Source organism: Typopeltis vanoorti, chromosome 2 (assembly GCF_054136105.1).
Source record: "Typopeltis vanoorti isolate ZY-2024b chromosome 2, IOZ_Tvanoo_1.0, whole genome shotgun sequence".
Classification (NCBI taxonomy): domain Eukaryota; kingdom Metazoa; phylum Arthropoda; class Arachnida; order Uropygi; family Thelyphonidae; genus Typopeltis; species Typopeltis vanoorti.
In genome coordinates this window covers 184,752,924-184,768,135 of record NC_143550.1, presented here as the reverse complement: position 1 = coordinate 184,768,135, position 15,212 = coordinate 184,752,924, and the positions used below count along the sequence as shown (strand labels likewise).

The 15,212-nt window shown below is 35.7% G+C and overlaps 1 protein-coding gene across 1 annotated transcript in view; it reads right to left on the bottom strand.

Moving 5' to 3' along the window:
* The window catches only part of LOC150109732 (eukaryotic translation initiation factor 4B-like), a 221,831-nt gene that overhangs the window by 82,388 nt on the left and 124,231 nt on the right, over positions 1-15,212 (bottom strand). The window contains exon 9 of the mRNA XM_090409900.1: positions 14,394-14,501. Coding sequence (XP_090266026.1) covers positions 14,394-14,501 — 108 coding nt within the window. The remainder of the gene's footprint in view (positions 1-14,393; positions 14,502-15,212) is intronic.

The window sequence follows — 15,212 nt, the reverse complement described above, 5'->3', positions numbered from 1 at the left end:
TCTGCCTATGATCCCAGAATGTTCAACTAAGGAAGAAATTGAGGAATTTTTTGAGGCAATAAAGAAAGCAGCTGACACAACAAAAAGGAAAAGTTGATCCCTGTTGGAGATCTATAAAGCAGAGTAGGAAATGATTGCCAGACACACAGAAATGTTTTAGGAAAATTTGAAGAAAAAAATTGAAAATAATGACAATGGTAAGCACTTGTTGGATTTCTGTTCAGAACAAACTAGTTATTAGTAACACCAAGTTCCAAACATAAAAATGTGCACAAATTCACATGGAGAGATGATGCAAGAAATAAAAGTTTTACTGGATATATTATTGTTGATAGTGATGTTTTCACACTGGTTCAGAAAAGAAGAGTATACAGAGGATGTGAATTACACAGTGTGGTTCACTGTGTAATTCAAAAGATGAGTGTGCAAAAAAGCTTTAAAATGAATGAAAGTTGAACAGCTTTCATATAATTTTTTAGATGATATTCTAATCTTTCAGCTTACAGAATACAGAAAAACATGTAAGAAAGCAAAGAACTGTGTAAAGCTTGCTAAACAATAATGATGGGCAAGAACTTTGAAAGTAAATATCAGAAAAGTGGTCAAATATCTTGGAGGCTATTGAAATAGCTCAGAAATACAGGAAAGAGTACTGTAAAAGGAATCAGAGATGATAAAGGTGACATCAAAACTGGGGATAAATATATTCTAGATGTCTGGAGTAATTATTTTGAAAGTTGCTGAATGAAACAAGCAGTGTGTTGGATTCTGATTATGTAGATTATTATTATTATTTGCTTCAGAATCCAACATGATCTTCCATCACAAAGGCTAGACTTGCAAATATTATTTAATGTAAACAACTTATTTTACAATTTAATATTCATATAACTACCTTAATTTTGTCTAATATTTAATTAATTAATCAAAGATATATGTATTAATAATGAAAAGACTGTATTAAATATTATTAAGTTTATTTTATTTATTACTATGTTACTATTATAAGAGTTTGTATTTGATAATTTAGCTGCGCATTAATGGAAATGGAAATATTCTTTATTTATTCCTATTTGTAGAAATTTAACGTTATGCAATAGCTCAATTTTATTATATTTTGTTTTGTTGTCATGGAGACGTATGTAAGTGAGCGAGCACGTTTTGGAACACCACGTGAGGAGAAAGTTTATTGAAAAGAGTTTTAGAAAGAGATCACGTGAACAATTTAGGCGGGAAGAACGGATATAAAAAGCGAGGAACGCTGGAAAATAGGGAGCATTAGAAAGATTTATTAAAAGGGATTGGCATTGGGTTGGAATCGGAGGATATTCTGATTCAGCATTCGGGGAATCATAGTGCGATAATAGCGAGTCGGCAAGACACTCAAGCAGCTAATTAAAGTCTACTAGTCGAGAAGCGGTTAGATTATAAGTTTCGGAATAACAAATAAAGCTACGGAAAATAGCTAAGTGATTACTGATAGACTAGCGATACTTGAGTTGAGATTTAATTTCAGGGCCGACCTTTCAAGGACACACGGAAACTTGAAGCACAGCACGAAGTAACTAGAGAATAATTAGAGGCAACAAAGTTGAGTTTAATGATAGCGGTGTTAAGAACTATGGTACCTAAAGGATTAAATTGAATGTCAAAGGAGTAGGCAACTGTGCATATTAAACTTCAAGTTAAGGAATTATTGTGTGTTACCTAATTCAGTGTTCTACTGTTAGTAGAACACTGAATTAGTTAAGTGATGTCAAATGTAGTACAAGCGGTTTGATCTGTGCAAGAACGTTTGATTGTGTGTATTGTGACCGTTAATTAATCCAGTTATTTCTAAGAAGATTTTTTTTTTAAATGAGTGCCATTAATTGATTAAAGTGTATACAATTATAAAAAGTGTTCGCATATAAGTATATGAAGAAGGAAAATTGTCGGTAAGAATATTCCAACCATTAATATTCCTATGCAGAGATATGAGTGTGTTTCTTCCTAGAACATCCCTATACTAACAGTAACTGTTGCGGAGGTTAGTTGAAGCATAGATTTAAAAGTGTAAGCTTGTGAAAAAGTATTGCCACCAATAAATTGTATTTGAAACTTAAAAAAACTATGAGATGTTAATTGAATGATCACTAAGGAATTTTATGACATTAGGCTTTATTAAGTGTTAAGTGAACTGTGTGAAGACTGTATTATCAGAAGAGCTAAAGTGTTTGTAATATCTTAATTAGTGATTTTGAACTTATGTGTATAATTTGTGATTCTAAATTAAATGTTTGTTTTTGTTAATCAAAAGTTGTACTTTGCCTGAATCTCTTTTACTGCAGCATTCATAAAATATTCGAACCAAAGCGGGTAAATTAAGTAAGTTAAATATTCTCGGCCAGTATATATTTTAAGGAGTAATAGTTGAGGGTTGATTTATCTTCAATTCTTGAACTAATCCAGATATAGAGTGGCACAGTCTATAAATATAAATTTTCTCTATATTTGTATTAGAAATCAACTAGCAACTATTTTTTAGGTTAAGAACATCATAATAGTAATCATGTCGGATCCAAAGTATAGACTGACAAGAAGTAGGATCCAACAAGTGACAGCATGGTGGTAGAAAATACAAGGAATGCAATCAGGAATACATACTTAAATGAGAAAAAGTCATCAAAAACCTGGAATATGAAAAGGCAGCTGGAATAGATGATCTATGACAAGAAATGCTAAAATATGGAGGTATAAGCATTTTTAAATGGCCGCACTGATTAGGCCTCAAATGTATAATTGAGGCCTAATCAGTTGCTGTTGCTGGTAGATTGGGAAAACTTTGCTAGGGTTACTTTCATTCACAGGTGATGGTAATACTCTTTCCATCTCTGTCATATATCCTCATTCTTTTTTAGTAACAACTCCTGTTCATTCTTTATGTATTTGACTACCTTGGTGTCATTTGAAGTATAATGTCCTTGTTTTGAGATCTTGAAGATTTTCTTATCATATTTGGCCATTTTGAATTGTGTATAAAAATCATCTGCACTACTAGATTTTTGCCTGTGCTAAAGTTCTTTTCACATCCTTCTTTGTTGCCTGGTACACAATACAGTGTTCTTTAGTTTTAGTTGTCTGCCACTGTTTGAAAAGGAGTTTCTTATTATGAAACCTGTCCTTTACTTCTTCCTTCCACCATGCTGTTTATCATCCCCTTCAACATGCCGAAATGGTGTGTAGTAGTTTAGTGCAGTATCATTGGAAGTCATCCCATATTATATTCAGTGAGCCTCTAAGTCCCTCTCAATGCAGGTAATCCACAATATCTTCACACAGATTTTGCCCCTCCAGCTTGTTAAGTTTATGCCGTCAGATTTTAAGGATCTTTTCTCTACAAGCTGTCACAGAGTTTGGCATCAGACGTTCTGCTACCAGCACTGTGTTGTTGCATGGTAAGCAGTTCTCCCGGTATTACCAAGCAGTCTTTGAAGGTCTTGAGGGTGGTCTGTCTTGAAGGTGGTCTGCCATAATATAATTGATATGAATACTTACTTTACTACTTTGATATGTAATAAGGTGTTTTGTAGTTTTGTGAAGAAGGTATTAATAACTGGTGAATCATAAATTGACACAAATAGTAGTATGTCTTCATCCTATGGATTACCATGTATTGTTTAGTAGTTTTCACTTGTCCTTCATAAGTGTCTATTGAAATCCCCACCTAATATTTTATCTCATTCGCTGGTATACACTGCAAGCAGTCATCAAGATTATTCCAGAACAATTGCTTTTTAAGGTTACTGCAGGGCATAAGCAGAGATAATGCCCCACAAGGATCACATGGTTGCTCTTTGAGTGTTAATTTAATAAAGATTATGCATTTATGCATCATTTATTATGCATCATTTATTCAATTAACTTCCATAATATGCTCCTGAAATTTACTGTCGATCACCATAACAACTCTGTTACGGTTTGCTACCTTTCCGTGGTAGATGAGTTTGTAACCATTTCCAATATTCCTTGATTTAGATCCCATTTCATCTCTTCGATGTAATGCATGTTGATGTGCCTTTGATTTAAAACTTCAATTAATTCAGCATTGTGTCTGATCATCGTGCCCACATATCAGTTTGCTATCCACATTTTTATTTTCTGTTGGTGGACCCAAATGAATGCTCTGCTACTTTTGGGATAGTATTTCACTTACGGGCAACCTAACATTTTTATTTCTAAATTCACTGTGCTTTTTTCATGATTAGGAGTTTTAGTTAATGGCTTTAGTCTTACAGCTGGTTACCACCTGACACCAAGGCAATAACCTTTATTCATTGGGGCCTACAAATGCCACTGGTGACTTGTGGGTTCTTCTACTGCTATCCTCTATATGTCAGGCACCTTTCTAATGCCACTGTGCTCTGTTGACCTTGATTCTAGCAGCTTGGCACATTTTGAGATGAAAATGTGCCAAGTAAATGATAATTTCTACAGGTAATATCTACAGGTAATGTAACAGATTTATATTACATGAAGTAAGGCATGGTCCAGCATCAGGTACCTTGGGTTCACCACTCCCATAGTCACTATACAAGACAGTGTTCAAAACCAATTTTACCTTAAGAATCTCAAAGCTGGGTGTATATACATATATATATATATATATATAAAAAATGAAACATGTCTTAGAAATATGGTAGGCAGACAACAAATAAAAATCAGTATAGAAAAACAAATTAAAAAGATGGGTATAAAATAGATATAAAAATAAGTATTAAAAAAGTATCAAAATTCATAAAATATGCACATAAAAACCAGGTTTCCAACCTGGTTTTTATGTGCATATTTCATGAGATGATCTAGCTGTAAGATCTGCAACCTCATTTCCCTTAAATGAGGTTGCCGGTCCCAGCATGGCTTGGAATCCAACAGAAGTGTACATCAAAGAAACTTCAATAACTGAAGATTGACACCTTAACCTCTCTTTCTGTGACAAAATGGTAGAAAATGAGCCTAACCTAAAATACCTTGGAGTAAATAAAAGATGGTAAATGCTAATGCTCTGTAAAAATTTAAAAATCAGGGTGACACTTGATGAGTGTGATAAAATCTGCCTGAGTATGTAGGGTTCAACCAGATTATCAAAGTGTCTAAAATAATGACTGTTCATTGGAAAAATGAAGACAGTCGATTAAAATATTACTGATGGATAGCCTGGTGTCACAAAACTCACACATAGGCATGTCATCACTCCTCAACAGGAAGGAGCATGTAAGATGACTGCAATCTATGCATATCCAAGAAGAAAAAAAAACAACTTCCCATGTTTGTGCCAAAATTTAATTTCAGGCTTAATTAGTCTCTCTATTCCAAGATGACTACCACTGGGATGACCAAATCTTCCTAAGAAGATTTGGTCATCCCAGTAGTATGGATGTGTGGATAGATGACCAAATCTTCCTAAGAAGATTTGGTCATCTATCCACACAGAACTAACCAGGGCAGATGTGTCTACCTACTGCATGAAGGGAGACTATCAGACAATCCTTATTGTGACTGTTCCCCTATGGCCCAGGGGAACAGTCATATTGTGAATGACTGCCCAAGGCACCAATTCCATGATGGTGGCCTCCAGGACATCCACGAGGTGACAGATGAGGCCCTGGATTGGCTTTCTGGTCTGGACATTGACCTGTAGCTGCTTTTTCCATAAGAATAAATAAACAATTGAAGAAAGAGGTGTTGGATTTTAGATAGCCCTGGATGTTTCTGTAGCTCTAGACTTTTTATTGCCTGAAGAGAACTTTGTGAGTCTGAATATATTATGCACCTTTGCGATTTGATGTATTAAAGTGCAAGCTCTATTACATACAATTTTAGTAGGATTTGTGAAGATACAATGATGTTGTTTGGAAAGAGAAAGTTCCCACTAGGTCCTCCGATTTTGAGCCATTTCTGTAGAAAAGCACAAAATCAGAGTATTCAGTTCTACAAACTTTGAAGAGCTGCTGAAAGAAAAGTCACACATGTATGATTGCCATGATGGAAGTGTGTTTGATGGCATCTGAGCTATGTTGTCTTTTTTATTTTTATGTAACATCAGGTCTGGAAACCCAACTCCAATGACCAAACATGGAACTTTTCAAGCTGCTTCAGGCCTCCAATCAGTGGAGCAGTGGTCTTACACCAGGCAATGAAATTCATCTCCAAGCTAAAGACATTCACAAACATCCATGCCCACAACGGGATTCGAACCCGCAGCCTGTTGGTTGGAAAGTGGATAAGCTAACCACTCGGCCAACGTCTATAATCTTTAGAGCTTGTAGGAGAGTTTATCTGCAAACTGAAGGGTTTTACAGTAGTATGTCAAGTGTTGTAAAGATTCTCCCGTTATTGAGAAAAAATAGTTACCCACATGGAGTGGTTTCAAAGAGATTTTATTTTCATTGCATATAACAGAGACAGCTGTTGGCATTGAAGTAACAAAGGTGATTCATTTACCTCAATGTATAGACTAAGAACAGGTGACCTGCAAAATGCTCCAGGTTGAAATTCGATGGATTGATGGTGAATAGTCTAGCCAATGCACATATTCACCCTGGCAGAAGCATAGACTAGGGACCTATAATCAAGTTCTGATCCCATAAATACTCCACAAATATGAAGCATCCCAATGGCTAGAAAATAGAGTGCATAGAATATTCATTACTTTATGACACTTGTCTCGTAACAGATATATGCGAGGGAGGAAACTGAGTTTGCTGTCAAACACAAGTCCCAACTTGGCTTCTGGTGCAAATGGGATTAATGATTGTCCTAATCAGAGTTTTTGGTCAGGATGAAGAACATGTCTGTGGCAAATGATCACACAAACTGTCTTCTGCTGTGAAAATCTGAACCCATTTGCAAGTGCCCATTTTAAGAGATTGTCAATGACTTGCTGTAGCTATCTTTCTATAACCTTGTTATGACATGAATGACAGATGGCAGTGACATCATCTTTATAAAGAGAGCATTACTTACTGTTGGAGTAAGCTGTTCTGTTATCGAGTTTACTTTGACTGTAAAAAGCATGGATACTTAAAACTGAACCTTGTTGGACTCCCACGTAATGGTTATATGGTCAGGAGACACTGGTTCCCACTCAGATTTAAAAGATTTGGTTAGGTAAGTTCTTGATAAAAAAAGAGAGAGATTCCTCTAAGACCAAGGTAGGTCTTTCAGTATTCCAAATCTCTAAGCAGTGTCATATGCTTTTTCCATACCAAAGAAAAATTATGCCAGATGCTTGCATTTCGGGAGGATATCTCAAATGAATGCCTCCAGGTGGACTAGATGATCAGCAGTACAATGTTATTTTCAGAAGCCAACTGTTGTTTCTCTCTGGGAAAAAAAAGGTTCTTTTCTCTGGAAACGTTAAAAAGATTAGAGGTAACCATTTTTTCCAGAATCTTGCACAAGCAGCCAGTCAAAGCAATTGGATAGTAGCTATTTGGGAATGCTAGATCCTTCCCCAGGTGTTAGGAAAGGCAATTATAATTGCCTTTTTGTCAGGTACAACGTCTGGTCCAACAGCAGTGGACCAGACGTTGTAATGTTAATTAAAGCAGCTTTCATCACTTTTTTAGTAAACTGCTGTTGTGTTCTTCAATGCCATTTGAAGAAAGCTGGATTTGGTTTTCTGCTTTGCTTTTTGGGCAAGGAATTCGGAGATTGTTGATGTTTTAGCAAAAATCTTCCCAAGTGAATCAACAATCACTGTTTGATCAGCAACTGTGCAACCACTGTATTCAAGAATAGAGAGCCAGTGGTGGTATATCTGTCCTTCATTTTCCAGATTTTGTCCCAGACTTCTTTAGTGTTGGTTGTTCTTCTTATGAAGGTTTATTGGATATGGACTTCCTTTTTACTCCACAAATAAACTTTCAAACACAACAGATGTGTCTTGCTTGAGCTCAGGCATGTAATGAGGTTTGTTGTTGTTTCTTCCAAGTTGCTCTGGTTGCCGAGCAATCATCATCCCACCATGGCTCAGGGAAACATGAAAACTGACTAGATGTTTTAGGAAATGCAGTTGTTGCAGCTTGTGTAATATGCTATCATGATGCACCAGCATTTCTGACAGAAGAAGAGTTGACTATTGCAGAATCAAATTTTGCTAGTGATTAGAAGATGAGCCAGTCAACTTACTCAATCTTCCATCATTATATCCATGATGGAGTGCAAGGTTGCCCATGAAGAAGGTGGATATCACAGGGAAGTAATCACCCCCAAACAAATTCATATCAGCTTGCCTGAACATTCCCTGCCATAGATTTAACTATCTGATCACCCTCCCTTTTCCCACTTTTCAAGTAGTCATATGGAAGTGTTGCTTTCTGAATATGGAGGGAGAGATTGTTGTAAAGCACATATGCTCAACAACTCTTCCTCTGATGTCTGTTTGAACAACACCCCAGTGTTGTTCCCATTTAAATCCTCCATTAAAAGTGTGTGGGGGGGGAGTAACTGCAAGATGACATTAAGGTCACCTTGAGAGATATCTACAAGACGAGAAACATAAATGCAGCATACTGTTAAGAGTCCCAACTGAGAGGTGGACAGAAACTGCTTCTATATTTGCATTGAGTGAGACTTGATGGAAGGGGGGGGGGGGATATGGCTGTCCACAAGGATGGAGATGCCTCCATGAGCAGGTCCATCCCCTATCCTGTCCTTACAAATGATGGTAGTATTTTATAATGTCGGATAGTCACTCAGCTTTAGGCATGTTTACTGCAAGAAGAATCATATTGGTTTATACTTCTGCAAGATGGCCTTGATGTCTGATGTTTTGATGGAATCCACAAAATTCCACTGTAGGAATGGTTTCATTATTTCATTTGATGGTATCATCTGGCTTCCTGTGTTAGTAGTTCTGTTTTCATTAGCCTTGGATTTTTTTTTTTTTTCTTTTTAGAGAATTGAGGACAGCCAGTATCTATCATTTCTTTTTCATCAGGAAAAATATCTATGACATCACCATACTGTACTCCCTCTAGGGCACAAGTGCATGAATTATTTTATCTTCTTCACAGGTAGTGGAGGTATCCATCATACCATCTAAAATTAAAGCATTTCAAGGCATGTCTTTGACAATCTACAGTACACATTCCATTAACCTCTTTATTAGCGAATTTTTATGTAGTGGGACCATCTCTGACATGTCCTCAGAAGTGAGTCCACACTGAATCATCTCCTTCATTAGCTCAAAGGAGATGGCAAATCGTTTGGGGGATAGTGTAATTGTGAGAAGGCAGGATAGATGCATGAGTTTCAATCCCTATTCACTTTTTTTTTTTACAGCTGCCTTCTCAACATAAGCAGGCTTACCAGATGTTGCTGCCTCTTCACTTCCTGATAAGTGATTATGCAGTTTTTATTTTTTTGAATCTCTTTCTTATCCTTTTGCCTTTGGCATGCTTAGGAGTACTGCTACATGGCCTTCCTCACAATTAGGGCATTCTAGAGGTTTGCTCTTACAATCTCTGTTTTCATAGTCTTTACTACCACATCAGACAGAGACAGCAGAGCCATGACAGGCAGTTTGGGATGTAGATTACTAGGTAGGTGAGATAATGAGACTAACAGATGCTGGTTTTCGTATGTTGAACGCAAAGATGATGTTCCTGGTGCGAACCAAGTAACCATTCCGATATATGAGTATTCTCCTCATGGCTGTCATTCCCTGATCTTTCATTTCAGAATAATCTCTTCGTCTAGTACACTGAGGTGATCCCACTTCGATATTACGCCTCTGGAAAATATTACGGTTTTGTGAGGAGATAACCATAATTTGTATTTCCCCAACAGATGCTACACAAAGTAATTTTTCAGATGACATCAAGTTTCTTGACACATCTTAGTTTGATGTTTCAGTAAATATATCCCCTGAATGGAGCTTCTTTACAGAGTTGGGAAATTCTGCCAACCCATCTGGATAAAGAACAATAACATTTTTCCAAAAGGACAGTCCCTTGTTGAATGTATTATCAAGAAAAGTGGTGTACTGATTAAAGATTCTGATGTTTTCTGCTTATTCAGATTTTCTGTTGGTGTTTCAACAGTTTTATGACATGGTTGGGGCTTGTTGAGTGTCCCTGATAAGAGGATGAAGAAGTGTTCATTCTGAGTAGGAGATGGATTCAGGGCTTCCCACCCAGAGCCAGAAACCAAATCTCTTGCAAGCAATGCCTGTGCTCATGTGTAGGATGCCAGGGCTAACCTGGACACTATATATATGAGCACCTTTGCCATTGTCTGAGGACAGGGCCAAGGCTTGTTGCAACACTCCTAAACTTGCAGACAAACCCACTAGTCAAATATCCCTGGCCAGGCTAGCCAGGACCATCTGTCTTGCCAAACCAGAGGTCAAATAGTGAGAGACTGTCAGGATCTGCCTCTCAGGATGTCCATGGGTTGCACCACATGGCAATCAAAGAGGCAAGGCATTGGATCCCAGTGATGGTGATCTGAAAGGTGAGAGAGTAAAAAAACAAAAAAGACTGGGGAGAAGTAGAGCAGTAGTGAGTGGAATAGTTTGCCTTTAGGGGGCAGTGAGTACATCTAATGTGAATGCATTTTAAAGAACGGTATGACAGCTGGTTTGGGTGATTTATAGCCTCCCTTGATTCCCTGGATGTCTCAGATAATAATAATATACTATGCAGTTAATTTATGGACAAACCCCAAACTCACCCATGGAGTCCAGTGCTGCATCAGCAACAGTACCAGATGTACATTCAAACCTAGATAAAGCAGGAGCAAATATACCAAGCAATATTTGTTAATTGGTATATTTGTTATATACCAAGCAATTAAACAGCCAAATGCAGACCTAAATGAATTTAGGTTATGATAGTGAATAGTCATAAGTTATGTTTCAATGGTCATTGGTTTGGAAAGTATGAATTAAACTACTTAAGACACACTTTTAGTTAATGGCTGCTATCCCCATATTAACAATACAATTTAGTCCCTTTATACACCCTTAAACACTGACTACAACAAACCATTGCTATCCAATATATCCTGAGCACCTCATAAAAAATACCAAAAATACAAGAAAACAATTTAAACATTACATGAAATCCTTATTCACCTTCTCAAGGATCCTCCTTATTCTTTAGCTCATCGTGTAACGTATCATGATAAAAAAATCAAATACAATGTTTACTACTTCCAGTTGAGTTCTTAACTGAAATTGAATCCTCAGTGTGGTATAATTACGAAGCAAAACAGAATAACCATACACATTAAAATGCATTACTTGACAAGAAATTATATTGTTTTCCTGGTAATCTTCTATATCCTTACTAAAGTCTTCCCCATGACCTTAGCTTAAGATACTTTTATACATTGCATGACTTTCTTACATTCTTTGTATTTTTTTTCAGAACACATGCTTTACTTCAGTGGTTGCCAAACTGTGGGGGCACAACCCCCAGGGGGGGGTGCGAATAGCTTGAAAGGAGCACAGCATACTTTCCTACAGGTAAAAATTAAAACTGCCCTAAATCAGTTTTAAAAATAACAACAAATAAAAATACAGAAAGAAAAACTTTTGATGATACAGGTTTTAATTACCATGAACTTCAAAATAACTAATAATTATTTTCTTCACTCGCACTTATAAAACACGTGTGCCAGAAAGAGAGAAAGGCTTTTCTGCTTTGGCATCTATGAAGTCAAAGTATCGTTCAAGACTAAATATTGCTAAAGAACTTAGAGTGGCCATTTCTAATATTACACCACGTTTTGATAAACTTTGTTCTCAAAAGCAGGCCCATCCATCACATTAGACTTTGACATTTAAATGTTTGATTATTTTTACAGAGAAAAATTAAATACTTATTAGTTAAATATTGTTTCATTTCAATACATATTTTGGTTAATTGCAAGTGTTAAAACTAATTTTTATTGTAGGCCTAATATTGTGATCCTTTAATTATTTTATTATTTTGTGTCAAAAACTTAAATAGTATGTAGAAAACACAAAATAAACTGAATAAAACGTCAAACTTAGTATGACTTCTATTTTGATAAATAAAACTGGCTTGGGTGGTGGTGGGGGGGGGGGGGGGGGGGCACTGACAGTGTTTTATCTTGTCAGGTGGGAGGTACGAGGTAAAAAGTTTGAGAACCACTGCTTTACTTGATAGGAACTTCTGATATGTTTTTTTGTTCTTTTCTTTTCCACGACTGCCTCCAACTTCTTGTCAAGTCACAATGGAGTTTTCATTTTTCTATTCTTGCACACAACTTCACCCCATGCTTCTCTTGCTGAATGAATGTTTTTATTTTTTACCCTTTTTGATTACTGTTTTCAAATCTTTTCATTTTTTTCTTGAATTATATTTGTACTTTCTCAAAACATTTCTATATGATATTCCTTTCCTACTTTGCTATATAGATCTCCAATAAAGGACTTGTAGTGAAATAAGAAATAAAATGAACTTTTCAGAATCTGCACCAGCTTAATATCACATGTTAACAAGTATGGTTATCATATTAAACTGCCCAAAATTAAGGAAAGGACTACCGGCACATGTCAAGTGTGTCTTAGCAAGAACTTCTAAAGAACGCCAAAACAAACCTTAGGGAACCAGCTTTGTTTTGTAATTTCATTCCACACTGTGTTTTTCATAGCAATATTCTTGATTATGATAACAGCAAATTTCTAGTATTAATCAAATCTTCTTTTATGGTGACAAGACAACTGATGGCTAGCAATATGCACCTTTCCTAAGTTTGTAGCAGTCCATTTTCACCAAAGGGGATCTGGCTTTTGCAAGCATTTCTGCTATCAAAGTATTTAAATCAACTTTTAATTAAAATATTAATTGTTGTCAAATTAAAAATAAAGATATTAAAAACAACTGGACATTAATAATAATCAAGACTTAAACTGTTTATTAAACATATTTGGTCGTTTGAAAATTAAACCTACAAACTTATTGTTTTAATACTGACCATATGTGTACAAACATTCTTTGTACTTACTTACATACGTACTTATATTCTTTGCCTACCAGTTTCACTAGCAAACTGTCTAGCTTTTTCAAGGTGTTGACAGAAAAGCATAAAAAAAACTAGTAAATGCAAATTGAAAGGAATATAAAAACGTTGTAAATAATCTAGCTAAGGTTACACGTTCGCATGACAGAGACTGAGAGGACTTATTGTTCTTATTCATTATCATGCATGCATGTTTGTTGTAAACGCGTAACGTGATTACTGCCTAGCTGTAGTTCAGATGGATTTAGAGAATCAGGTTTTTCCACGCACTGTTCAGAATAGTACCCTGATTTCTGTTGAGGTTTCCGTCGGTTATTAACACTACTGTGGCTTCCTTGAATAAACGATGTCTGTAGTCGTCATCCAAATATGGCATGGAGCTGTTTGGCCACTCTATTGTGCAGTTAGACGTACAGAAATGATGTGCTAAACCGGAAGAAACTTCTGTTGTGGTTTACATCACCAATATGTTCTTTTTGTCTGATCTCTAAACTCCGTGAAGTTTGTGAAGGATGTCTGTAGTCGTCATCCTTCACGGATGCCGACTACAGACATCGTTTATTCAAGGAAGCCACAATAGTGTTAATAACCAGCAGAAACCTCAACAGAAATCAGGGTACTATTCTGAACAGTTCGTTGAAAAACCTGATCCTCTCTCTAAATCCATCTGAACTACAGCTAGCCAGTAATGATCACATTGCGCGTTTACAACAAACGCGCATGCGTGATAATGACTAAGAACAATAAGTTCTCTCAGTCTCTGTTACGCGAACATGTAACCTTAGCTACTAGATTATTTTCAACATTTTTGTGTTCCTTTCAATTTGCATTTACTAGTTTTTTATGCTTTTCCATCAATGCCTTGAAAAAGCTAGACAGTTCGCTAGCGAAACTAGTAGGCAAAAAATGTGTAAGATATTTGTATGCATTACAATATGGGTCAGTATTAAAACAATAAGTTTGTATGTTTAATAATCAAGAATATGATCTTGCTTTAACAGGGACCAAAAAGATGCATTATGGGGATAATGCTAGAGTAGCAAATTATTCACATAGACTTTTCCTGCAACTACAATACAAATAGAGTTGATTGTATACAAGAAAAGCTAATCTAAGATGGTATTGAGAAGAAAATGCAAGAAAACCAAAATATAGAGAGGGATAGCAAAATAATCCAGTTTTGAAGAACATTCTTGAAAGGATACTAATAATGAAATCTTAATTGTGGCGGACCACTCTATTATTTTCTATATCCTTTAAGATACTACAGAAAAGAATATTTTTAGATCAAACTTAAATTCAAAACTTTAAATTCAAACTCAAAATCTTAATACATTCTGTATAAAGCAATCTACCTCGTTCTCTATCCTCTTCTTCTCTCCTCTGGTAGGATCCTCGATCTCTGTCTCTATCTCTTGAATAATCATCATCCCTCCATCTACTCTTACTACTCTGGTCATAATCTGTGAGGAAATACAAATACAGATCTAAAATATTGCACAAATAGAGATAATGTTCAAACTTAAAAATTTCAAAAAGGGAGTGCATATGAAATATTTTATGGAATATCAACAGATATTTAATATTTGAAAAATCTTTGGAAACCAGTTATAATGCAATATTATATATCAGTGCTAAAATAGAGCACTGATATATAACTTTCTAAAATATAATGCAATTTACTTTCAAAAAAATTACATATTGCTATGTAATGGTCACCATCAATTATGATGAAAGATATAATAAACCCAAACAACTAAGTAATGTACAACAAGATGTTAATAAGATTTCACTTTATTTAAAACAGACTTATAGGGTACAAAGACAATTTGTTATACTAGCAAATTTTCTTTGAGGTTCCGTTTATGGAAAGCATTTATCTCCCAGAAGAGGAAATAATTGCCTTTTCTGGCAGAAGTAGGGTCAATACAATTGCTTGCTCTATACATCATGACTGCTGAAAATTTGTTCCTTCTCCTTCAGGCCTGTGAAGGATCTTTAATTTTATCAAATAATGACCACATTCTCGTGCTCTCCAGAACAGTCATTTGTTTGTGTATTTCTTTTAATGATTTCTGTTCAAAACAAATGAGGAATATTACACCACTTCTTAATTTATGTCATTTTAATTCTGAATATTATCAATTCATTACATAATTAGTAATAAGCAATAT